Source organism: Phycodurus eques, chromosome 3 (assembly GCF_024500275.1).
Source record: "Phycodurus eques isolate BA_2022a chromosome 3, UOR_Pequ_1.1, whole genome shotgun sequence".
NCBI lineage: Eukaryota > Metazoa > Chordata > Actinopteri > Syngnathiformes > Syngnathidae > Phycodurus > Phycodurus eques.
In genome coordinates, this window is record NC_084527.1 from 3,664,664 (window position 1) to 3,692,033 (window position 27,370).

General features: G+C 40.7%; 3 protein-coding genes across 4 annotated transcripts in view; 1 reads left to right on the forward strand and 2 right to left on the reverse strand.

Annotated features, from left to right (window-relative positions):
- Positions 1 to 274: 274 nt before the first annotated feature.
- zgc:153044 (uncharacterized protein LOC751678 homolog) lies at positions 275 to 2,401 on the forward strand. The gene has a single exon (XM_061671472.1). It carries the CDS (start codon positions 386 to 388, stop codon positions 929 to 931), a length of 546 nt encoding a protein of 181 aa, XP_061527456.1. The 5' UTR covers positions 275 to 385; the 3' UTR covers positions 932 to 2,401.
- tgoln2 (trans-golgi network protein 2) lies at positions 2,137 to 10,220 on the reverse strand. Its single transcript, XM_061671471.1, has 4 exons — positions 10,055 to 10,220; positions 5,948 to 6,840; positions 3,498 to 3,581; positions 2,137 to 3,419 (listed from the first exon to the last, which is right to left on the reverse strand). Exons 1-4 carry the CDS (start codon positions 10,107 to 10,109, stop codon positions 3,414 to 3,416), a joined length of 1,038 nt encoding a protein of 345 aa, XP_061527455.1. The 5' UTR covers positions 10,110 to 10,220; the 3' UTR covers positions 2,137 to 3,413.
- Positions 10,221 to 16,664: 6,444 nt separating this feature from the next.
- Positions 16,665 to 27,370, reverse strand: part of tcf7l1b (transcription factor 7 like 1b) — a 40,119-nt gene continuing 29,413 nt past the window's right edge. The window contains exons 5-12 of one of the 2 annotated variants that reach the window (XM_061671475.1): positions 23,766 to 23,901; positions 21,949 to 22,051; positions 21,571 to 21,654; positions 18,373 to 18,516; positions 18,125 to 18,284; positions 17,924 to 18,031; positions 17,780 to 17,831; positions 16,665 to 17,319 (exon numbers count right to left, since the gene is read on the reverse strand). In XM_061671475.1, the coding sequence (XP_061527459.1) occupies positions 16,844 to 17,319; positions 17,780 to 17,831; positions 17,924 to 18,031; positions 18,125 to 18,284; positions 18,373 to 18,516; positions 21,571 to 21,654; positions 21,949 to 22,051; positions 23,766 to 23,901 (1,263 nt within the window). In that variant the 3' untranslated portion in view covers positions 16,665 to 16,843. Of the gene's footprint in view, positions 17,320 to 17,779; positions 17,832 to 17,923; positions 18,032 to 18,124; positions 18,288 to 18,372; positions 18,517 to 21,570; positions 21,655 to 21,948; positions 22,052 to 23,765; positions 23,902 to 27,370 lie in introns of both variants that reach the window. The other variant, XM_061671473.1, reaches the window with a different exon arrangement.

Sequence of the window (27,370 nt, forward strand, 5' to 3'; positions counted from 1 at the left end):
AGGTACATATAGGCTTACGTTTACAAGTGGCCTATATGTACTTTTACTTCAGTAAAAGGAGTTGAATCAGCTAGTGTACTTTTATCAAAGTCTTTTTTTTTTTTAACACAAGTATCACTTCTACTTAGAGAGTGTGAGTACTTTTGCCACCTCTGGAATTTACCATTAACTGAAAGAAAGAAAAATGCCTTAAAATATTTAACATCTCATCCAGCTGGGGGCGACAGTGCGCCAATTTCTACAAATTTGGCTCCTCTCGGCTGTGTTACAACAGGAAGTAGCATGTAGCATGTAGCATAACTTTTGTTTCGTCGCAGGTAGCATAATAGTCGGTTTGTTTTGAGGCACGTTTTACTGACATGTACGTAGCTTGACTGATTTTGTGATGCATCCACCGGTCATTGCAAGTCTCTCTGGCCTGTGTCGAGTCAGCGAGCATCTTTATGTGAGTAACGGCAGAGCGGCGAGTCGCGCTTGTCTGCTGATTGCCAACAACATCACGTGCGTCATTAACGTGACGGAGAGCGACCGCGACCGCCCCGTTCTTCACGGTGTGGAGTACATCCACATTCCCCTGTCCGACTCACCGTCTGCTCCCCTCGGCGACCACTTCGACGAGGTGGCTGATCAAATCCAGCACGTAGCGCGGCATGGCGGCCGCACGCTGGTGCACTGCAACGCGGGCGTGAGCCGCTCAGCTACGCTCTGCATGGCTTTTCTAGTCAAGCACCACGGCGCCACCCTGGTGGAGGCCCACGCCAGGCTCAAGGCCTGTCGGCCCATGGCGAGGCCCAATAACGGCTTCTGGAAGCAACTTATCCGCTACGAGGAGCAGCTTCGCGGCAGCACGACTGTCCGAATGGTGTCGTCGTCCATGGGCGAGATACCTGATGTGTATGAAGAGGAGGCCAGAAATATGATGCCACTGTGACAAGCTGCTGCTGCTGCTCCTGTGTGGGGAACTAACTCTTCAGTGTCGGGACTGATGGTCATCGTTTACTCCAGACTCATTAGCGACACTTTCAAAATATAAGAACTGCATTAAAATGTACTTTCAAAAAAAAAAAAAAATGCTTGCCTTGGTATTGACACTTATCAATTGGGAATTTTAACATGATGCATTGAGCTGCTGCAAACCTAGAAAAATTCACGGCCTCCAAATTTATGAGTTTCCATATTTTCAAAATTTTGTCAAGAACATTACCTTGCGATAGTCATAATCATATTATAGCTTCGATATTTGTCATTTTAATGTTTTTATTACATCAACCTTGTAATGGCGGACACAGTTGCAGCCTGAATCAAAGTACCACTATATGAGATTATTACATTCCGTCATCAAAAATAGGGGTCTATGGATTAATTTGCATTTTACCCATTCTGTTTCGAACCCTGGTAACAAAAAAAGCAAGTCTACTAAAGCAGATTAATCAGATCTCAAACATCAAAATTAAAACTCAGCACTCTAAAAAACAGTGCTGATAGATTGATTTGGACAGTTTATGTGGACAATAGTCTGTTTCTATTTCGTCCAATGTACTTCTTGTATGTCTTCTCTTGCGTGCTATTTATATAACATTTCTGATAGCCACAATTGCTGCTGAAATGATGCAAATTTCCCCATTGGACTAATAGTGATATCACAAATATTTTATATACCTTTAACCTGCCCACCTTCTTAAGTGGTGTGTGCAGTGTGGTACTAATTAACTTCAAGTTCAGATCCTGTGTGGGTGTACATTATTTTACATTTATATCTATAAACATGCATTAATTGGCTTGTTATTTTGTTGTTCAAAGTTGGTGACTCGCCATAAAAACGCAGTTCCAGCCAGACCTATGTGACAAAGTGTTCTGTATCACCAAATTACTTTCATCGATGTTTTGCGACTGCGAACGACAGCTTGGCAATTATCGTGACTTAATATTCTGTAACATTTGACAGCTCGCGTTTGGTTTCTGCTTTGTCCGATTATCAGTTGTAAAGGCTGAATTGTTCAGAAGGTTGTCCAACTGTTACAAGCGCTCTCAATTCATTGCAGAAATAACCACAACCTACTTTTATGATCATGCTTTCCTTTGTGAGGTAATATGATGTGGGTGACGGGGGGGAAAACTCCATACTCCATCACTTTAAAGTACTCAAAAACCATTTATTTCATCATAGACAGCAAGATGTTCCAAATATTTTGGCCAGATAACAGTAATCACACAGATTAGAATTTTTCTTCATAAATTATGACCACTGCCATTGAGAAAGTATTCCTTTCAATACATCAATGTCAAATTGAATACAATACAGTGAAGCACTTTATTTGGCAGACACAAGTTTAAAAAAAAAAAAAAAAACTTATTATTCCCCGTCATTCATGTTTTTTCCAAAGGTGCTACCACCTTTGAAGGATTGCATCTGTCAATAATTAATCAGTTAAATTTCACTCCAAGTAGCAAGTAGAAAAGGTCAAAAACTGATTTACTGTCCTGAGTAAACAGGGTGATAATTTAGATATATTTAATTTGGATTTAATTTAAAACTTACAAAGCAATGCGGCACAACACATTTATATCACAATTATTATTAGTCTGGAGAAACACATTAACATTTACATGTGTGGCAAACAATAGAGTGGTTAAGCATCATCCACTACGGAACCAATTCAAACATTTCAGGAACTACAGTAGCTACCTTGCTTCCTCTCTCATTACCAAATTCAAATAAAAGAACAAAAAGGCATAGCACAAACTCATCTACTAAATCTGATTCGACAAAACGTTGCCTTAAGTTAGGCTTTATCATGTTCACAGGAGTCTTGCTGGTTCTTTGCGCTATAAATGATAATACGGCAAACTTTCTAATTCACCTTCAGCATGAACAATATATATATATATATATATATATATATATTCACAAATGTTTTAAATTACTCCTATTAGATAATTTTTGGATTCATTCTTGGGAATCAAATGCTATAATAAATAGAGGCGCAAACATGGACATTTTAATAGATGGAGGTAGCTACAGACCTTAACAAATAAAATGTTTTACTTTTACAAGGAGTCATAATGGCTTATTTGGCTCACAGTGCAATCATAGCTGTACAAACAAAGCGAGAAAATAACATGGAAAAGAAACAAAGCTTTCATCTGCTACTGAACTATATCCTGAGTCGTGGCCTCTCATAATTATAAAGTGGAATAAAGACAGGTGCAAAAACAGCATGCGTGTTTAACTGTCACTGCGTTTGACTCGATCTGACAATAAGGCAACAGTGTCCTCTGCATAGTCATGCAATAAGCATCCATCTACAGAACAGAACAAACGTCCACACGAGCCAAAAAGCATGTCAGCTCAAACGCTCACTTCCTCTGATGCCGTCCCACGGCGCTTTCAGTCTCAAGGCTACAGCATCTGATTACAACTGGGGGGGAGGGGGATTCTTTCATCAAATTCAAACCAAAATAGGAAAATGTAAATATTCAAACATAAATAAACTTACATGCTGTTCCAACTTTTGGTACTCTGTGGATTTTGGTCGACGAGAAGATCTTGATTTTTTTCCTTCCAAAACAAAGGCAATTATCTGAAAATAGGAAAACATACAGGCATTGGATGAAACGTGAGAGGTTGGAGACAAAAAAACAGCTTAATGTTTTTGCTGTGTGAACTCACAACTGTGTAATGTAAAAACATTTAGTCAATACATTCTCAACTTAGTACTTTTGTGTCCAACAGAAAAGGACATTTAAAAGTTATAAATTATTTGGAATGTGCTATTTTCCTAAATTGTCTATTCAATTTACACCCTTTTTTTTTATCACCAATGACAATCGAATGATCCAGATTTCATTGAACAAAACCACCACAATGAGAAGAGCATGACAATGATAATGCAATTACTCAAAATACACTGCAGTTAAAAAATAAAATAAAACATGTTGCCCTTTTTTTTTTTTTGCATTATGATCAAGAATCCCTTTGTGAGATCACCTTAATAAATCTCATCCATTGAAATTATAAGTCCAGGAATGGGATCTCTGCCTCGATCTCACTTGAGTAACCTCGCAGTTCCTGTTTGGAGGAGTACGACCATCCATTCTCATACATCTTCCTTTTAAAGACGTCCCACAGGCTCCCGACGGGTTACGGTCAGGCGATGATGGTTAAGGGTGCGGGTTAGGCTCTCTCTTTTTACCCATCGCATCTAAAGCGGCAGTTGTTTATTTTGCAGTGTAGGAACGCACATTTTTTTACACCATGGCAGGAAACGGTCAGCTAGAATATACATATTTGGCAGACGTCATTTTGCCATCCTCAGGCACCTAAAGGGGCCTAATGTCTCACTGCCCATTATTCCAGGCCAAAAAGATAATAATCACTGTCTGCCTTTTTGGGACATGGTGGCCATCCACCAAACCTTCAGAACTCCACAGTGCGAGTTGAATTTCCCCTGGAGGGACCTATGATGAGTACAATCATCATCATTTATTATTATTATTATTGAGCAAAGAGGTTCTTGGGAGAAACTTGTTTTCTGAGACGGGAGGATGGAGCTTCAGGACACAAAGCAGGGAAACAAGTCCTGAATGTCGACAATATTCATGACAGCCCATAGGTAAATATTCTTTACTTTCACCTATGGAATTATATTTATCATTCTGCCCAATCTTTGAATGTTAGGCACAGAAAGACCAAACAGCGCTAAAGTCTTGAAGCTCAGTTTACCACCCTTGACAAGCGGAGCGAGCTAATTTTCTTTGTGCTAATAAAACAACAGTTCTATGTTTTGTCCTGATCTTAGAATGTATGTTGTATCTGCAAATAGGTTGCATGGTGTTTGCCCGGTGGTACCAATCAAGCAAACAAAAGTGAAGAACCAATCTAACAACGTCTGGCCTGTTCATTGATCTGAGGGCCAACTACAGCTAAAACCCGTCCTCTAAGAGACGATTCATCCAAAAGAAGTTTGCTAGATGCGCCAAGTGAAGAATCTTCCCCTCTACAGCACAGGACCTACATCTGCAACCTACGTTGAGGCACAGGCAAAATTGTGAACTTCAAGACTCAAAACATAAGTTGACACAGGCAAAATTTCTATTTGTTCTATATTATGTGTTGTGTAAGTTTCAAAATACCTCCATGTATGTACTTTGATGTCAAAGCCATGTCAGACTTGGAACCATGTAATGGGATCACAGTCACCTTTAAATTCTGACCAGACATTCAAAGGTATACTGTTAAAATGTTATTAGCAGAAAATATTACACAAATTGGCCATCCTAGAAATAGTAGTAGTAAACATTTGATCAAAATGAAAGAGCTAATACAATCCTTTCGAAATCAGAAAATGTGAGCTAGATCTAATGCAAGCAAGCGGTACAACTTAAATCCTCACCAAAAAAAAAATGAAATTGGGAGCCAAGGCAAAAGAAAAAGGAACTGCCGCAAAGACATTGCTAATCGAGGAAGGCTAGGTAGGTAGTGCATCGGGATGGATATTTAGAGGGCGTGTGGCGCGTATTTTTTGTGGTTACGTTTGCTGTTTTATCCAGGTGTTCACTTTGTGTTCTATTGTTTCCCGTAAAATGCTTTGGGACTGCTACATTGCATGAAAACTAACTTGGTTAATAATGTGGAACAACCTCGGGTTGTTTTTCCTAATTAGGCACAGCTGGGAAACCAATGTAAACTGATTTTTGTGCTCTAAATAGGATAAATGACATGCAAAAATCTTCCACAGAAAAGCTATAAACTCTTAAAATTTGATTTTAATTTTAATCCTATATGAATAATAAATATTCAAATAAACTGTTGTCAAAATATTCAAGTGCAGTGTTACAAGAAAAACATGGCTCCAGATAGTTGATACAGATGTGATCATTGCAGTTGTGAATCAGCAAAAAGAAAAACATTAATGAGAACTCCATTTTTCACAGGCCACGTACGTACCTTGCGCTTGTTGTGGTACGCGATGTAAAGCACTGCGACCACCACTGCTGTCGACACAAGGTATGCAAAGAAATGACTGCTTTCCACCTCGTCACTTCCACCAGGTCGCCCATACTGACGGTTGCCTCCCGTTTTTCGATTTGGCCCTTCCTCTCCGCCCAATTTGGCCTCACTGTCCAGTTCTTCCACTTTTGCCTCTTTGGCAGGCTCTCCTGGTTTCACCTCCTCGCCATCTGATTTCTCCTTTGCAGGCATTCCTTCAGGTTTCTGCTCGTTTGATGGCTCTCCTCCTGGTTTTTCCTCTTTTGCAGGTTCTCCTTTTGGTTTCTCCTCTTTTGCAGGCTCTTCTTCTGATTTTTCCTTTTTAGGCTCTCCTGTTTTCTCCTCTTTTGCCAGCTCTGCTGATTTCTCTTCCTTAGAAAGCTCTCTTTCAGATTTCTCTTTCTCTGCAGGATCCTCTGATTTTACCTCCTTCAATGGCTCTCCACCGTTTTTTGCCTTCTGTGCAGGCTCCACTTCAGGTTTTGCCTCTTTTGCAGGTTCTCCTTCAGATTTGCCATCCTTGTCCGGCTCTTCTCCTGATTTTGCATCCTTAGTTGAGTCACCTGACTTTGTCGCTGGATTCCCCTGAGCTATTTTGCTTTTGGCAACCTCTGGCGAAGCTTTCACACCCCCCATTCCTTCTTTAGCCTCCTGCTCTTTTGCCGTTAAATCGTCATTCACCTTCTCCTCTGTCTTTTTCTGTATCGGAGACATAGGCTCAATTTTTAAATCTGAATCTTTCTGGTCCTTCTTTTCTTCAGGGGGATTTTCAGGGGGATCCGCTCTGACATTTTGATGATTGTTTGATGCTACTGGTTCACCTTCACCCACATTTAAAAGTGCTGGGGCCCCTAAAAAAATGAATACAATTATTTATTTCCCCCTTCAAAACCCAACATGCACCCTATTCTGGACTTTCATACAAAATGACTCCAACCGTCAAAATGTCTTCACGCCACTGCTGCTTGCTTTGTTTGCTTTGTGTGTGTGTGTGTGTGTGTGTTCAGGTAGAGTATGGCCTTCATCCATACAAAGCGAATTACACACAACCCGCCCCCACAGGCCAGGAAGCAAACTGATTCCGCTGACTTGATGAATCGATATTGTTATAAGGGGACTATTGCGATGCATTGAATAATCCAAATTTCTCCTCACCCCTAGTCACTACTTTTGCATTTTCTGCACTGTCAATTTGAAATAATGCCTTGTTTCTGAAGTACAGATTTTTTTAAATAAATATTTTAAAATCCGATTCATCGATTAATCTACAAAATAATCAACAGAAATTATCGTTAGTTCCAACCCTAATTCTATTTATTATGAATAATGAATTATATTCCTCAATGTGAAGACACAGACCATGTTAAGAATTTCTCACAATAACTATCAACAATGATTTAACATCGTAGGAAACGGATACATTTTCTATAAATCTCTGCAAGTGTTTACATTTTCAGGTGGCCACTTCTACATTACTAGGAAATCACAATGCCCCATCATTGGTGAGTTAGTTTTAGAACAGGCCAACGGGTTAGTGATGTGGTCCTTGGGGACGACCTGCTTCCTGCGAGCACCATGTTGGTGACCCTTGATTTATAGATTACGTCTTTAAATTACAAAATGTAAACAGCATCATATGGTGACAGCGGTCTGAATGGATTTAAACTGTTTGCTAGATATATTGAGGCTCCCTCAGTGGAAGCTTGCACTCTTGAGTGTTATCTATATTTTGTGGTTATAATCTGCCCTTTTCTTTCCGATTGTGTGTCTCATCAAATGTTCCATGTTTCGTTCATTCCTTCCTGCTCAGGTTTGATACGCCACGTTGTTGTTTTTTTTCCCCCCTCAGTCTTTTGACTGATAATGACTTTGTCTTTGTTGTGAGTTGAAATGTTCTTTAACAGGACTTCCTTGGGTTGATGATACATTTAATGTGTTCTGGTTTGACAACTTTCAGTAATCACCTGTTGCATCCTGGTATTAAATCACACCCAGTGATCATTATCACAACCTGTGACCCGACATGCTACATGAAAATTAAAGTAAATATTGAATTGGTATGTACTACACAATATGGTCCAAAAGCTATATCTTGTTTTTTTTGTGTGTTTTTTTTTTTTGGACGGGGGGGTTTGTTTATGACTGAACAGCAATATATAGCGATCCTGGTATTTTCTTTCTTCTAAAAGTTGAAAATTGTTCTAATTTAAATCAAAACATTTGGATTGATTACCACATCATAAAGGATCGGGATATCTTTAGTAAGGTATGAATTACACACAGGCTCAATTGCAACTTTGATGTCACGCATGTCGGTATCTTAGAAGACGGTAGCACCCTTAAGCATTCTCATGGAAATTCTTATTTGTTTATACAAACAATGTATCTGTGTCCATCCGACGATCAATGCCAGCGACGTATAGTGACAACAGGCAGGAAAATTCAATTCTTAAGACTTTACACTGATTTTATCGCCCTTATTGGTATCGGCCGACAATTAGCATTTTATGCTGATCGGCTTGTCATAATTCCCCGATCCCATCAATGACATCATTGATCGACTCCGCAAAATACGCCTTTACTCCGCGTTGCCATCGTGCACAGTCTATTTGAATACAAAAGCTAATTTATTTTTAGCCTTGTCACGTGGCTTTTGGCGTAGTCCTGTAAATATCTGACGGTCAATACAGTTAGTTTTATATAAAAAAAAAAAAAAAAAAAAAAACGTCAGCTGTGTGGAACGGACAAGACGTCTGAGACAGACAACACGGAATGCCCGGATCAGACAACAAGACAAATTTGCTCTTTCACGCAATAAAATCTTATATTCTGATACCACCGCATCCCGTATTTTACGATCACTGGGCTTCATTGTGTCAACGCAAACGGATACACTCGTTACCATGGCGACGACAACAATAATGGATCGCAAAAACAAAAGGGGAAAAACGTGTGTTGGTGGACACCAGCGATCAGGAGAGGACGTTCGTTTAAGGCTTGCTTGAGGTATGTTCACGTACTTTTAATACGATACGGCTCGCAAGCAGGCAAAAAAACGTTATGTAGCCTAGCAAGCTACTGCTAGCACGAACTGTTGGACGTAAACATGCTGCTGTTCTGTCCGATCATTCGGTGTGGGTGAAGTAATTTAATTAAAAATTAAGTAATTTAATTACAGTAAGTTAGCACCCATTATTTCTGTCATGTTGTAATGTTGGTTGGTTTGACCTGACTGATTAGAATACACGATCTGACTAGAGCAGTGATTTCCAACCTTTATGGAGCCAAGAAACATATTTTACACTTGAAAAATCTCACGGAACACCGACAAACAAAAATGTCACAAAAAGTGGATACATTAATTACTGCATTTACTTCCTGCCATCGAGTAGAAGACCATTAATTCTGTGACCATGCCTCACTGGCATAAATAGAGGAACAAAGATACATTTGACCAATTAAGTACACGAGTATATGCAGTAAATGAACAGGGCATTTAAATAGACACATTCCTCCATCATGTGATCGGATCGGTTATCGATTTTTTAAACTCGCTGATCGGCCCCAAAAATCCTGATCGTGTAAGGCCTAGAAATTCTCTTCCACTTCCACACATCATTTCAGTATAAAACATTTTGTTCGGTGGTGTGCCATAAGACTTTTTTCAAATATAAAATATGTGCCGTGGCTTGATGAAGATTGGGGAACCACTTGACTGTCAACATAAACAAGACATTGGAGACACATCCTGTAGCCTGAAAAACAGCTCAATGTAAATACTTTTGAGTTTCTAGGTTCTGAGAAGAATTCACAATAAACTTAATAAGTAATGTCGTCTTTTGTTACTTCTGTGTGATCATTATTAACGTTTATTATTTAGCTCGTTATTATCGTGTTTGAAAGCAAAGCCATGGCCGTGATTTGATCAATATTGATTCCCCGAAAACTATCAAAAGACATTGGCCATTTCAAAGCCACTTTACTGTCCTGGCCCGTTTCCTATCAGGTTTCAATCGACAATAAAGGCTGATTAGGGCTAGGCTTAAATGTAAAAACTCCACTCACCAATTACCACGGAGGAACACGCAAGTGTAACACATGCCAGGAAAATAAACCTCATGGTGCTCGCAAAGGAAAGCAAAACCGCTGCAAGTAATCGCTAGCGGCGTTATGCTAGCGTTAAAATCGGCGTTGACAAAATAAACGTCACAGCTCAAATCCGCCTCCTTCTTCCGGGTACGCAACAGCTTCTTCTTCTGTGCTGAGTTTGCTCCGCACGCACGTAAAATATTCTTTACTGACATCTACAGTCTGGAGCCAGAAGTAATGGAACAATAGTATTAAATTAGCCGCTAGATGTCACTGGTATGACGCCGTCGCCATTTTGGACGGCACCCTAGGAAATGAGGAAACGTCAGTCAATTTTTTTATTTATTTATATTTTTTTTACGAGTCTTCGACTTGGGACAAGACGACTAGTGTTCAGTTTGCACGGGGAATGTTTTCAAGCAATTTGTGTTGTTTCAACGCTCCTCACCTTTTCCACTAATTTAACATGATAATGTGTTTCCATCCCATAGAACTTCATCATTGAGAGAGATACTTGATTAGCCTGCATTTTATTTACTGCAGTGTTTCCTGTCTTCGGGTCATGGCTGTCAGGAGCCACTTCTTTGAGGACGTCCTTACAGTTTTGGAGAGCAGAGACTTTTGTGCGAGAAAAGCAAAGCAAAGCAAATGTATTTATATAGCGCATTTCATACACGTGGTAACTCAATGTGCTTTACATGATTAAAAGCATTTAAAAACAAAACAAAAAAACAGCCTATAAACATTTAAAACAAAGGGGGGGGGGAATATAAAATAAAAATACAATTATAACAGCATACAGTGCAAGAAATATCATGTAAAAAGTGGAAATGCTCTAAAAAGCATGGGGGGAAAAGAAGAGCTTTATCCCGCACTTAAAAACATGCACACTTGGGCTGTCACTTCTGTTGGGAACATATTTCATTTGTGTGCAGCATAATAGCTAAATGCTGCTTCACCATGTTTGTTTTGGACTCTGTGCTCCACTATTTGACCTGAGTCTGTCCATCTCAGAGACCTACTCGGTTTATATCCCGTTAGCATTTCATTCATGTGTTCAGGACTTAAACCGTTCAGTAATTTATAGACCAGTAGCAGAACTTTAAAATCTATTCTAAAGCTGACTGGAAGCCAGTGTAAAGACTTTAGAATTGCAGTAATATGCTCTGACCTCTTTGTTCTAGTCAGAACCCGAACCGCAGCATTCTGAATGAGCTGCAGCTGTTTAATGCTCTTTTTAGGGAGTCCAGTCAGAAGACCATTACAATAGTCAAGTCTACTTGAGATAAAAGCATGGATGAGCTTCTCCTGGTCTGCTTGACACATGCAAAGCCTTCACTCTGGATATGCTCTTCAGATGGTAGAAGGCAGTTTTAGTAATTGATTTGATATGACTGTTGAAACACCGAGGTTCCAAACTTGGTCTTTGGTTTTTAAAGAGAGTGACTCCAGGTATTTACAGCAATTCTCTTTTCTTTATTGCCAAAAACAATTATCTCAGTTTTGTTGTGGTTTAATTGAAGAAAAGTTTGACTCATCCAGATATTTATCTGTTTTAGACAGTGACACAACACCTCAATTGAACTGTAGTCATCTGGAGACACTGCTAGATAGAACTGTGTGTCATCTGCATAGCTATGATAGTCAAAATTAAAGTTCTGAAGAATTTGACCCAAGGGTAGCATATACAGGTTGAACAGGAGGGGTCCAAGAACTGACATTTGAGGGACCCCATAGGTCAGGGGTGTCAAACAAATTTTTGTCACGGGCCATATTGTAGTTACGGTTTCCCTCAGAGGGCCGTTATGACTGTGAAACCATAAAAATCTTTAATGGCCTCATCATATTTACACATGAAATTTATGAACTAGTTTTGGAATCAGAAATCAAGGGTAATGGCTTTTTCAACTATTGTTCATGTTTGGTAACACAAAAATGCTTGCAGTAGCGCAACATTATCATTTATTATATATGTCTATTTGAAATTTCGATGCAGATTTTAACAAGAATCATGGAAGTTGGCACACATGATTTGACTTCACGGGCCACATAAAACCCGGGCCTTGAGTTTGACACCGGTGCCATAGGTCATTGCCAATCGATGAGATTGGGCACTTCCAATGAAAGCAGAATCCATCCCCAAAATGCCTTATTGTCCTCAAGCAAGCACATTGATTGTGTCTTCACATGCTATGCATCTGGAGAAAATCAGGTGAGTCAGCAGTCTTAAGACTTTCGGCCATTAGTTTTTTTTGTTGTTGTTTTTTTTTTTTTTTTTACGTTTTGTAAATTTGACACACCACAGAGAAGAGTATGGTTAACAAGGCTGACAAGTTTGAGTGAATTCAAAAAAATAGCCAGTTATGCAAAATCAGCCTTCAAAATTGTGAAGAACCGAGTCATTCTGTCTATCAGCTGTCAATCAAATACGCGCCTTCTCTCCCGGCTCCACAAAACATATAATCCTTCAGGGAAAATGTTTTTCTTTTCAGGTTGTAGGCATAGCTTGATGGCTAACTGCACGCTGTAGTGGTAGAAATCGGCTTAGTTATTATCAGTAAGGAAGTGGCAATTGTGCCAAATAGTCACTGATGGAAAGAGGGCGCTTGGGGGCGGGGGGCGCCCACTCATGCCAGAACCCCAAGTGCGCACCTGGGCCCGTTTTAGCCCCGCCCCAAAAATCCGTACAACAAAGATGGTGCAAAAGACTTGAACTCTATATCGCAACAATTCAATGCTAAATTGTTCTCAGTCTTTGCACATTTTTCAGCACTTATCTTGAAATCTGTATTTCGAAACAAATCACCAAAAATGACTTTATTGGGTCTTGAAGAGAGATTGGATGCTCATATTGACAAATGCAAATACTGCATGTAACAATCATGTTAAAGGACTTCTGTGTGGTTCTGTGAAGTGAGGCACACAAGGTCAGCGATGCTTCAGTCTCCATTTAATTGATATCCTCCAGCCCCTCCCTGCCTATTGCCGTCTTAGATTTATCAACAAATAAGAAATATTATGCAGGCAGCACACTGTCATTCTATAAATGCCAATTCTGTACCTCCGTTTAAAATGTAAAGTACTCCAATATGCATAACACTGGTATGTATCATCAAGCCTTCTTTTTGTTAGATTTTCGTTATTTTATGGATGCATCTTGCTAGCATGCATGGTTCCCATACTGAGCTACGATAAAACTATGTTATACATTATTTTATTATGTCTTTTTAGATATTTCTTTTTAAGCCATATTAGCAGCCATGATCAGTTCAACGAGGTAAATGTCTTATGAAAGACAACTAGAAAATTGAAAAAGTACTACTGCATGTGGCTCGTGAAAAGTGACGATGAAAAATTTTCCACTGAACACAATTACAACTACTAACTTATATTATAGACATTTCATAAATGTATGCTAGAGCTAATAAGAGATGAGATAAGGTAGGTCTTCTAATGTTAATTCTGGGTGTTTTACATCCCAGCAGGGTGTTAGGGACCTTGGTTCTTGTAATGAATATGTCTTAATTGTGCTATTTGACATTTGAAAAGTCCAATAATCCCTCTCATTCTTGACAAACATTAGCATTTCTATCTTTAAGGTCAAATGGGTATGAATAATACATTAACAAGGTTGTTAAACTCACAGCCAGCCATACCTAGCTTCACAAAGGCAGCAGCTGAGTCGTGCTAAGATCAGAGATTGCTACAGAAACAATCGATTCATTTCACTCCGGGGAGCCAGATGTGATGCAAACACAGCATCCTGTTATTTATAAGAATATAAGGTCGATGGAAGGCCTTTTCTGATGAAGCCTATCTTAATGTGCGTCAGCCAATTTCGCACCAGTACTTGCAGTAGATACACAGCGGTATGCACGTGCAAACATCTCGATAGCGCTGGGTGCAATATTGGGCAGCCTATGTCGGCAGGGATTAACCTGGATTGAATTGAAGATCAAAGTGACTGCAAAAAAACAAATAAATAAATAACCCTGGCAAGCGATCGGAAGAATCGAATGAGCAATACGAACAGCGGCTAAATCTGACTCATGCTTTTATGACAGATGCTGAGCAGTGCAGCGATTGGACGCATTATTACTCAGAGATCGGACTGCGGAGCTTTTCAACTTCATAATGACGTGCTGCTTTAAAAATTGGTTAGGAAATGTAATCTGATCTTCATGTAAGTCACAACAACAGACATTCTTGAACGAATACCACACAAACAATTATGTTTCCATGTTTTGAGTGAACACAACATGTAAACGTCACAGTGGAGTGTGGAAAAAGGAGGAGAACGTTTGGATTTAATAACTGGTTGAGCCTCCTTTGGCAGCGATAATACTTTTCAAGTAGTTGCTCAGAAGGAATTTTGGACCATTCCTCTTCAAATTCATTTTTATTTATAGGCGCCTTTCAGAGCAGTCAGGGTCACCATACAAACATAGTTGAAAAGAAATCAAGCAATACAATAAAAATAACAGAGCATAAAACATCACTTAAAATGGCAAATAAATGGCTCTTTACACAACCTTTTCTGTTCCGAAATATTCTCGGGATGTCTGGTGTGAATGACACTCTGCACACTCTGTTTCTAATAGTTTGCTCCTCTCTTGTAACTAAAATAGTATTTAAAATATTAATAAGTGCTCTCAATATAAAGTGGTGCAGTTGTACACCACAGCAAACCACAACAGCCACAGGAAGCATATTGCAAAATTCATCTTTGAGAGGATTAACCATAAAAGTGTAGTATCATTATCATCTCTGTGCAGGCAGATACTTTGATAGAGGTCTCATATCAGATATCTTTCAATCGTACAAGTGTACCTAATGGTATGACTTTTGCGGTTATGTTATGCCAAATGAACATCCTGAAATAAGCAGCATATTTTGAGTTGCTTTTGATACGGTTTCATAACAAGGGTACATCTGGCTTAGTCCACTCCATGTGTGGCCTTCAGGTGACATGAGCTGCCGACTGTTTTGACAACTGGTTAGTTACCTATGATTTAAGTGACAGATCATGAGGTTCAAGTGACAGCGACTTCGGGTCAGCAGCCGTGGCATCACATTTCTGCTTTGAATGAAAGATAGCAAAAAAGCATGTTAAGATTTATTATGTGTGATATTTGCCTGAAAACTAAATGGGGCGGTGGGGATCGGTAGTTTTAGTCATGATTTGTTTTAAAAAGGCTCAATAGATCTAGTAATCAGATCATGTAACCTTGAGCCGATAGAAGAGCTGTATCAACAATTGTACTTGTACATTCCCAATGCCTGGTTTTAATTGGCACGGTCCGAGAACTTGTAATTTTGTTTATTAATGTGGTTGTGGTTTGCAGTAGTGTAATACATCTTCCTGACAGGTGTTTCTATGCTCGTGAAGGAATCCAACAATTTAACACATCTTTCATTATGATAATTTGACAACATATCGTTCAATTAATTCTTCTCTGACAGTGCATTAATATATTTTTTGATACAGCACTTGTTGCATCACATTAGATTGCCTAATTGTGAACAGGCGCCTACGTACAATGTACTGTATCTCATTGATTGTATCAACCACTTGGAAATAAAGGATAACGTGCTTTCATTGGCAACATATTTAATGGGGTGATTTTCCAGCGCAAATGTCCCCCACTGTTACTGATGTTACTAAAAGACGTTGGGGGACGTCAGTGTTTGTCCAGGTCAGTCCCCCTGCTCCGGCATAATTGGCCCATCTCTGGCATAACTCCTCATCTCCAAAGGCACCAAAAACTGTAACCTACCTAGTGTGTTTTTCACTAATTGAAATGCCTAATGAGCTCCCAAGGGCTACAGCCCATTAACTATGAATTAATTAAAGCCTAAGCTGCTCGCCAAATGGTGAATCAAGATGCAGTAAAAGAGCATGACGAACAGAGATCCCAAGCAGGTTTTGCTGTGCCGGGACAGTGCAGGACCTCCTTTCGTGTCATTTGATATGGGACACTATACTTGTATGTTGAGAAGGAGCAGATGCTCATTATGATTTTATTTGTTTACTGCAGCCTTAAATTTTAGTCAGCCTGGTTCAGGTTCTTATTATCCAGTGTGGTTTGACTAATTGTGTTTTATTAAACATTAAACTGTGTGGCAGCATCAGCAAGACTTTTTGGTAGCCGTTTCCACTTCAGAGCTACGCAATGACGTTCGAGGCCGTGATTCAATTTAAGTTGAGTTTTATACAACTCATCAATAAAGATTTTGTTGTGATCACGAGAATATTAATCCTAACTACATTAAATGATAAAAATTAATGTTATTAAATCACATGGACTAAATGAACCTGAAAAACAGGAAACATTTGCTGTAAGAAACCATTTCAAATGTTTATTTAACATATCAAAGAAGGGTCACACACTCATGAATTGAAAAAAGGGCTGCAAAATTATTGGCCAGCTCAAGGACAAAAAACAATGCTAACATTAATCAGATTTTGGCTACAAAGAATATGTTTTTGTTCAATTTTTGTTTTATAAAGAAACTGTATGTACATTGGTTCTTTTATACAAGAGGTTCATTGGATAAATGCAACAAAACAAAACAGGTTTTGCGGTGAACTTTACAAAAAATACATTTTGTTTTATTGAGAGATGTAGAAAAGGAAACAGTCAAATATTGACCAATAATATTTCTTCCTTTTCTTTATCGAGAGAAAAAGGTGGCTCTACTACCTATCTTAAAGAAAAGCAATATACAGCTTAATAAATGGTAGAAAAAAAAGTTTTTGCAGATTCATTCAGTTGGTTTGGTAACCAAGGACAAGGGCTGTGACTGGAAGAGGGCATGGTGGGAGTGAAGGGCCGCCTGATGGAAAGACGAGGGCGGAGAGAGCATGGAAGGGTGCAGAGACGCGAAGGGGATCGGCCGGCTCAGGATGGGTGTCGTCGACTGGCTACCCGAAGTGCCAATCGGGATAGAAATGGTCGGCTGGGAGACGGATGACGACGAGGAGAACGAGGAGGACGTGGCTCCCGAAGCTTTTCCGAGTACAGAGAAGTGGTGGGGCATGCGCCCCTCCGGTTTGGTGGTGAGCGACAGAGGCTGGGCCTGCTCGGAGTGAGTGGCCGCAGGAGCGGCTGGGGAGGCCAGCGCGGCGGACGGGGTGGCGGGTGAATCCAGCATGCTTCCGTGGGACGACGCCGGGCTGTCGCACATCTTCTCGGAGGGCAGGTACTGAACGCACTGTTTCTTGCTTCTTATTGAGAAGTCTGAGGAACACATAGGAGAGACGGAGGCGTTTGAATAATGGATCTGGTGCTGGCTTAAAAACTGGTACACGTCCCTCAATGCCGCCAACTGACAGAAGTCAACGAGTGATTATTAAAACAATGGGGGTGGTAGCAATGAAATGTTCAACTCGCAAAGTGATAAATGTTCAAGAATCAACTGGTACACATGAATGATTAAAAACATGATACACTGAAATGTGGAAGGCCCCCTGGACTTTGGGCAACCTTCTGACGTTATAATATTTATTGCATAACAGCAGACATACCTGCCACTATTGGCACTGTACCTCATAAGCTGCTTGTCAAAGTATAGATTGAAGAAAGTAGAGTTAGTGAAGGAAATTGATTAAAAAAAAAAAAAAAGTAGATTCAGAGTATTCATTGCGCTTGAGCTTTGTTGCTGCTTTTGGAAGGGAAATATAAGTGACCGACTCATTACCTTCTGGTTTTGAGTCAGGTTTATTGTCCCGCTTCCTCTTTTTCCGTTTTCCCTGCACACATTACAAAGAAAAAACAGTGGTTAACTGTGCGCAGATCCACCTTGACTCTGAGCTGTGATGTGAAATGGAATTGTCTGACTCACGTAGTTATCTCGTGCTGACCATCCAGGGTAGAGCTGAGAGTGGAGTTGCCTCTCTTTTCTCGCCAGCTCGTAATATTTGGCTTGTTCCTCTCGTGACAGGGAATGCCACTGTAGAAAAATAGCCAGCGTATATCAAAGGTTTAGTCAACATCCCAGTGGACAAAAGATAAAACACACACTACCTCTGTCGGGGCCACTTACCCGTCTTCCAAGGATCTGGTTGATGGCAGCACTTTCTTTCAGAGTGCACTCTGCCACTACTTTGGCTCTCATCTCCTTCATATACAACATGAAAGCATTCAGAGGCTTTTTGATATGAGGCTTCTTGTCCTCTTCTTTCTTGGGAGGGATGGGAGATTTCCTGCTGATCCAACACATTGGAGCGATTATATTGATTGTGACAGAAAATGCTTGGTGGGTTTTTAAATCAGAAAGTTCGTTTGTCTTACGCATGCATCGATGGAGTAGTGTTGTCGCTGTTGGGCTCTTGCTTGATGGCCGGCGACACGATGGCAGGATGGGGAATGCCGGTCTGGTGGAGGCTGTGAGGCGGAGGAGTCACCATGTGAGGGGAGAAGCGACTGGACACCAAACTAGGAAGAAAAGGCGGTGAAGGAGGTTACAAAAAGGCCATGAACTCAACATGAAAAGGTTCGTTGAACATACCAGAACATATCTCCTTCTCACATTTGAGAAAAACTTAAAAACTAAGCATCTGTGTCTGTCTAGACTAAATTTATACACACACAATGAGTGACATGCTGGCTTTTTTTTGTTCAAATAAAGACTTTTTCAAAGGACCCCTTTATTCAGCAATGGCAAGAGAAAGTTAAGTGTGTTGCTACCATAGCAACAGCATGGCCGTGACACCTGAAACCACTTTCCTTGCCACGTTCCAGACCAGGGAGAGTGTTCTAACAGCCTTGCACACAGAACACCTTTTTAAAGTAACAAAAGTACACCCCCCCCCCAATGATTCATACAATGAAGCTCTGTGGAGAAAATTAGGCACCATAACCCAACTATCATGAGGGCCATTTAGATTGGACAATTCCTTGATTTTGTCTTTTTGCAAAGTCGAATGTATCATGACACAGACACGATACAATAAAAGCTTGTTTCTCTGCTTAGTTAAAATGCAAAGTCAGCAGCTTAACTGTAAAATGCACACTGAGTCAGCGTTAGCCTAAACATGGAGATTGTTTCAGTGGTTTGGAAGAGATTTGGCCAAGTTCACTATTTCACTGAAAAAGGAATGCATACTCATGAAGTGTTTAAGTAAAAGCAGTCGATACTGAAGTCTGCCAAGATATATAATACTCCAAATAATTTGACAGGAACCAAGCGCAAAACAACGGTCAATATATATATTTTTTTGTTCAAATGTATTTTTCAACTATCACCATAATGCTATCCGCAATTCCATTTTGAGTGAGGGTCAGAGTTTACTCTGTGTTGCTTCAGATAATCTGTGATTGTGTCCTGATTGAGTCTTTGTTCAATATGTATGTTGTAGCGAGCCACAAAACCCTGGGCGCGACTCAGAACTTTAGCATATTTTAGCTCATTTCTTTAATCCACTGAAGAAGCTAAACCAGTCTTTGGAAGGCGTTACTTCCATTTCAGTCTTAACAACATTGGTAGTTTACTTCATTTTGTCATAGCTAATTTTTGTCATAGTCTTAATTATGTTATGTTAATGGTTCAACTCATCAGCATTGAAATGTCATATCTGACATTTATTCTACACATTCTGTAAATACTCAAACTTGTCATGGAAGTGGCAACTACAGTTGGAACCTCAGTTCAAGAATTTAACCCGTTCCGTCATGCTGTTCATGAACCAAAACGTTTGTGAACCAAGATAATGTTTCCCATTGAAATGACTGGAAGTGCAATTAATCCATTCTAGCCCCAGAATGGAGTTAGATTTACTTTTTTTCAATGTGTGGTTGAAAATAAATACAGTACAATACAGAATAAGTGAAATTACACACTGTTCGCTATCAAATCACGTTACAAGATCTTACAGTACAGTACTGTACGCTATAGACTACAAAGCCACACTAACAGGTATTGAGAAATGCATTCATCCATCCATTTCCTATACCGCTTTATCCTCACAAGCGCTACACAAATTAGATTTATCCATCCATTTTCTTTACCGCTTCTCCTCACGCGGGTCGCGAGCTGCTGGAGCCTATCCCAGCTAGCGATTTGAACCCCGGCCGGTCCCCAGAACTGTGAGGCAGATGAGACACCGTCCACCGTGCCGGCAAATTTGATTTATTATTATTATTATTATTATTGTTACAATAGTACAGTTGTTTCACCAAACCAGACTGCACAGCGAGATCACAAACACAAACACTAATCTCATGTTTACCTATTATTTCCTTTTTATTTTATTTTTCCCGTTTTACAATTAGGATACCTAATTGCCTACATTACCTGCAATAAATGCAATGCGTTTTTCCAAAATATTCATAATAGAAAAATAAAAAATTCATCAAAAATTAAAAATTAAAAGCTACAGCCATATCAGCAGCCATATTGCGGAAAGACGCGTTGTTTCATGTTGATGCACGAGAGAGGTTTCCCTGCATGCCAAACAAAGAGATGAGTTGACTCAGAGGCTTTGTACATGTCTGTACTGTACTGTGCATGCCACGGGCACTCATACAAGGGGCGTGATTGGTTCCCGGCGCGACATCGACCAATGAGAGCACGAGTGGATTTATCCCGTGAGCTGATTGGCTGCGCATCATCGCAACCTCACCCGGCATCTTCCCTTGTTCTGTCTCGCCAGTCTCGTTCACGCTGTTGACTGTCTCGCATAGTGTATCTTAGTGTTGCGTTCGTGATAACCTTTTTTGATTAGTTAAGCCCTTACAATGCTGCCTAAGTGCTGTGCCCCTGCGAAAGCTTCTTCCGGGGCGCCTAAGAGGAAGAAGAAGATGATGACCATCAGCGAAAACGTGAAACTTTTAGATATGATCAAAGAGGGCAGAAGTTATGCATCTGTGGCACGCCATCATGGCGTGAATGAATCTACAGTGCGGCACATAAAGAAAGAGGAAGCAAACATCTGCAAAACTGCTTCAATAAGGAAGCGAAACGTGTGGTAACTCCGCGTAATAAGAGACGGGGTTATGTCCTAGTACAGGGGAATTTTTAAGCAAGAGGAAAAACAAAGACAACAACTACCCATCACCATGTTTTTCTCCCAGGTAAAATCCCAGCTACACCATCAGCGCCTCCAGCAGGAGAGTCTCCGAGTGAACGTAAAGCCTCTACGAGTCAAGTGAGAGCCTCTCCTCCGCCACCAGCGCAAGCCTCTTCGCCTCTCTCAGAAGGCAATGTTGATGAATGTTAATTACTGTATAAGGTTTTATAATTAAAGATTTAAGTAAATACGTGTACTGTTGTAATCTTTGTCTCAAATATGTAAAGTATAAATACTGTTTACAAATTTTAAACATTCTGGTACCCACATACATGAAAATTCCTAGGGGGGGGGTTTCACCTTCGCAGTTTTTCACCTTTCGCGGGAGGTTCTGGTCCACATTAACCGCGAAAAACAAGGGATTACTATAAGATTTCTCTCATTGGGAAGGCGAGCGTGTTGCTGAATTCGATCCACTCACCTGGACATGGATGCATTCATAGCTAGTGCTGGATAGGGGTGACGGAATCCCCCAGGAGGGATGGAGTACATGTGCTGGCCCTGCCTAGGAGATAGAAGGAGAATGTGATGGAAATGTGAGGTGGATCACACACAGCTGACAGCAAACCCAGCAGAACTAATCCCCTACTCATCAACTCAAATCCCCTGCTTGTGGAAAAGCACCGTGGCAAACAATTCCGTGACTCCTGGAATAATTCATATATGGCCCTATTTTCCTGTGAGGAACTGTTAACTTATTTGTTTTATTTATTTGAAGTGTAAAGCACATATTTTGCATTGTAACACAAGATGGATATTGCACTAAACATTGCACGTTTTCGAGTGGTGAGAAACTTACTGTGGCATGAGCCAGCCTAACGGGTGGGCAATAGAACCAACTGCACCAGGAGACAAGGGGTAATACGGAGAAAGTTCTGATGGGTGAGGTGTCCGAGGAATACCTACAGATGCCCCCCCCCACACACACACACACACACACAAAAATACTTTTAAAATGTGGAGTACAGTTCAGCTGCTGAAGTGACACATTCTTTTCAAACTGGTAATTTAATGGGAAAAAAACGTAACTAGAGCTACCATTCACTTAGCATGAGAGTGGAATTGACAACAGATTCAAACAATAACCACTAAGGGTGGAACGGTTCACAAAATCCGCAGTTCGGTTCCTACCCTCGGCCTTGTGGTCACGGTTTTCAGTTTAGTACATGTTTACGCTTCTGTCTAAAATTTGAATTATTCAAATTATTATTTCCACCTGTTGCAATTCATACAACAGAATAAATCATGGCTTCCTGAAAATACACCATCTTTTTGTTCAATTACACAATCCCAAATTTCACATTACATTTGTGAGTAAATTGAGACAAGGTCATTATTTCAGTATGTATACTTTAATGATATTTTTGTTTGTAGGTATACCGCAAGGTTTCTCCAATGTAAAATAGGTGCCTTGGTTCCAACACTGGTTTGAAAACACTCATCTAGTCATTACCCACCTAAATAAAAGCTCAAATTAAATATTTGTATTATTATTTATTTATTTTTATATTATTATTTTTATTATTTTATTATTATTTACCTGATCATAATCATATGTGAATCAGCTCAGCTCATGCATAAAGTTCACTCCATACACCTCTTCATCTCTACACTACCGGTCTCATCTTTTTGGCTCGCAACACCACCACCGTAGATTTGAAATGAATTGAACAAGATGTGCTATAACTGCAGACTTTCAGCTTTAATTTGAGGGTAATTTTACATCTAAATCAGGTAAACGGTGAAGGAATTTTAACAGTTGGTGTATATGCCTCCCACTTCTTAAGGGGGCCTGCTAGCTGCATGCAAGCATCACATATCCTCGGCTGAAGGCAAGTTTCCATGGTAATCAAAACACCTCAGTAAGTATCGATTTCCAGCGAGTTGTAATTCAAAGTCGTCATTTTATGTACCACAGATCTTGTGTTGGAGAGATACAGACTCGGCAGGAGGTACTTTGATCTCGCTAGGCGTTATTATGAGTCCCACTCAAGTACGAGGCAGGACGCGCCACGCTGCAATATGATTGGCTGCTGCACCGCTGGAAGTCTATGACGCAATGTCGTGTCCTGCCTAGAACTCAAGGGGGAGTCATGACAATGCGCTGTAGCAACAATGCACGCCGCCATCTTGTATGGCAAAACCGCTACTGTACCGGTTTGCCACATGATTAAATATGAAAAACACAGAGTTGTGTAGCGTGCCTATGAACCGAATGGGACACATGCAGACCGAACCGAAACAGTTGAACCGAACCGTTTGGACGCTTTTCAAAAAGGGTTCCACCCCTAATAACCACTTTTAAATGGAGAAAATGTATCTCAAAGTGAACCAGCCCAACAAAGCTATTTTTTCTTCTCCTGAAAACTCTTAAAATCAACAGCTTTGCTCAAGTGTAAATAAACACACTTGATTCATGAGCTCAGTACAAAGAGAGTGGGAAGGGTTGTGCCGATTTAGACAACCTACCTCATTTTCTTGAGGTCAGACTACGTTTTTTGTTTTTTTTCAAGTTGTGACGTAACATAAATTGAGAGTTTTATTTTAGTGTATCCAACATGAATTCAGGTTAAAGACCAGACCATTTTACTTACACTCTACCAACTAGTGCATTACCTGTCTTTGGGTCAAGTATTTCCGGAGAGAGGTGTGATGGTGGCGTGCCAGGGGAGAAGTGTTCATTGCTGTAGGTGATGAGGGGTGTCAGCGGATGAACGTGGTGGGCATGCTGCACCACAGGAACTTTATTCGACTGTTGATGCAAGAAAAAAAAAAAAAGAATAGACCAAGTTTAGGAAGTGATCACTGGCTAGAATCATATGAAAACATGGAATTCATATAGAGGAAATGTTACAGCAATTGGGTATTGTTTGATAATCAAAGGAATAAGTCTTCATTTGTGAAAGGCCTTCATGCACACAGCATTTGTCTGACCGTTCCGCTGATGCAATCTGGATCAGAACCAAAAAACACTTAAAAAGCCTTGCAGACACATGCCAAGACCATTACAACCATTTAGCAGAGGAAAGAACTGTTTGTGCAGCCCAACTAGAAAAACAACAGCACCACCACGTCCAAATGTCACACTAGTAACCCACAAACAATTGGGCTAAGGTAAACTTAATGCCGGTAAACAACTGGAGACATTATCTCCCACTCAGTCTGACAGCAGTAAGTTGACGGGCATGTGGGAAATAAACACGAATGGCTGGATTACACTGCCACACTGTGATACTCTATGCATGACCCCAATCTCACAAAAACACTCCAACTTCCTCGTGGAGAACACTAAGTCCCGAGATAACACCTGGCTTTATTGAAGCCCTGGCATGTTTTTTTGTTCACCCCCCAACACAAACATTGCATCATGATGAAAAATGGGGATCCTTTACCAGATCTGACCAGTGTTACCACTCCAATGAGGATGAAGCTAATAACAACAACCAGCGTCTACTTTCATTAGGCAAGGCTCAGCCTGGCAGTCATTTCTCTCTGGCTGCCTGCTGAATAGAGCACTTGTTGGCTCAACTTGTCACATGGGAGGGTCAAGGGGTGGGGAGGAGGGGAGAAAAGAGTCTTGTTCATCCAGACTAACCTTTCTTCAATATTCCTCCCCTCCCCCTTCCCAACCTCTCGTCTGTCCAATGAGGTCTGCAAGGGAACAAGGTTTGCATTGAGCGCATTTGTACACGCTCTTGCTTCACGCTGCTTAGAATTGTTCCAAATCTCTGCCATGCTACTTTTTTTGCCATTTTTAAGGAGGGCCCTGCCATTTCCTCCTTTTAAATCTTAAGCAAATTGTTTTCTTCAATTTCTAAAGGATACTTTGATTCTGGTGTTGCCAGATGGAGAGAGGAAAATATTTACTGGTGTTAAACATGGCTATATTAAGATCACTTTGCTCTGGGATTTTTGAGTTTCCCCAGACCCGGAGCATTTAAGGGCGATGTATACTTAGCAGAAACATTTTATTTTTCTACAACTAAAAGGAAGCTTTGATGAAGCTTCAAGCCAGAAGTATTGTGGACTTGCTTGGTTGGAATCCCAGGTGCCACATGTCATGTATATTTGAGTTGTACTTTGTTGTTGTTCTTGTGTGCGATATGCTGGAATTTTCCCTATATTGTGAAGGCTGTTTGAGACCTCTAGACCTGGGTGCCAACACATTTTGGGAAGCAGTTCAGAGAGAATTTGAAATGATGCCTATTAATATTGCATAGCCTGGAATACGCCAATAGTGTGCTCTAAACATATCTTGGAGTTTGAAGGCACAACTTTCAACTCAAAACAGCCTTTGAGTTCAGCCTGATAAAATAACAAAATATTATGACCTGTTTTCTGTGGGTTGAGGGCAGATATGTTCAAGTCATCGTGCTATGCTTGTCGAATGATTTAAGAATTCAATCAGTATTTTTTCATCTAAAGTAATTAATCCCAATAGTTTTTATTAATATTTAATGCAGCCCTATGGGGGACACAAGCCAGTGCAAACTGTAGGCCGGTCCCAAGCCCGGATAAAAGCAGAGGGTTGAGTCAGGAAGCGCATCCGGTTTAAAACTTTGCCGAACAAATATGAGCGTTCATCCAAAGAATTCCATACCGGATCGGCCGTGGCCCGGGTTAACAACGTCCGCCACCGAGAGAAGAAAGACTAGAAGAAGCAAGTGTGGTAGACCAGTAAGTGGTTAATGTCTTGGAGGTGAAAAGAGTATCAGATTGAGTGATGAGGCTGAAACTTGAAATTGAGGGTGTTATGTATAATGTGATTAGTGGCTATGCCCCACAGGTAGGATGTGACCTAGAGGTGAAAGAGAAATTCTGGAAGGAGCTAGATGAAGTAGTTCTGAGCATCCCAGACAGAGAGAGAGTCATGAGTGATGCAGATTGTAATGGACATGTTGGTGAAGGAAATAGGGGTGATGAAGAAGTGATGGGTGAGTACGGCATCCAGGAAAGGAACGTGGAGGGCCAGATGGTGGTAGATGCAAATGGCTGTAGTAAACACTTTTTTCCAGAAGAGGCAGGAACATAGGGTGACCTACAAGAGCGGAGGTAGAAGCACGCAGGTGGATTACATCTTGTGCAGGTGATGCAATCTGAAGGTGGTTACTGACTGTGAGGTAGTGGTAGGAGGGAGTGTGGCTAGACACCGCAGGATGGTGGTGTGTAAGATGACTGTGGTGATGGGGAGGAAGATTAGGAAGACAAAGGCAGAGCAGAGAACCATGTGGTGGAAGATGAGACAGGACGAGTGTTGTGTAGCTTTTCGGGAAGAGGTGATACAGGCTCTTGGTGGACAGGAGAAGCTTCCAGAAGACTGGACCACTGCAGCCAAGGTGATCAGAGAGGCAGGCAGGAGAGTACTTGGTGTATTTTCTGGCAGGAAAGGAGAGAAGGAGACTTGGTGGTGGAACCTCACAGTACAGGAAATCATACAAGGAAAAAGGTTAGCTTAGAAGAAGTGGGACACTGAGAGGACCGAGGAGAGGTGAAAGGAATACATTGAGATGCGACATAGGGCAAAGTTAGAGTTGGCAAAGGCCAAACAAGAGGCATATGATGACATGTATGGTAGGTTGGACACTAAAGAAGGAGAAAAGGATCTCTACAGGTTGGCCAGACAGAGGGATAGAGATGGGAAGGATGTGCAGCAGGTTAGGGTGATTAAGGATAGAGATGGAAATACGTTGACTGGTGCCAGTTGTGTGCTAGATAGATGGAAAGAATACTTCGAGGAGTTGATGAATGAGGAAAATGAGAGAGAAGGGAGAGTAGTAGAGGCAAGTGTGGTGGACCAGGAAGTGGCAATGATTAGCAAGGGGGAAGTTATAAAGGCATTAAAGGGATGAAAAATGGAAAGGTAGTTGGTCCTGATGACATTCCTGTGGAAGTATGGAAGCATCTAGGAGAGGTGGCTCAGGGGTTTTTGACCAGCTTGTTCAATAGAATTCTAGCGCGTGAGAAGCTGCCTGAGGAATGGAGGAAAAGTGTGCTGGTGCCCATTTTTAAGAACAAGGGCGAGGTGCAGAGCTGTGGGAACTGTAGAGGAATAAAGTTGATGAGCCACACAATGAAGTTATGGGAAAGAGTAGTGGAGGCTAGACTCAGGGCAGAAGTGAGTATTTGCGAGGAACAGTATGGTTTCATGCCTAGAAAGAGTACCACAGATGCGTTATTTGTCTTGAGCATGTTGATGGAAAAGTATAGAGAAGGTCAGAATA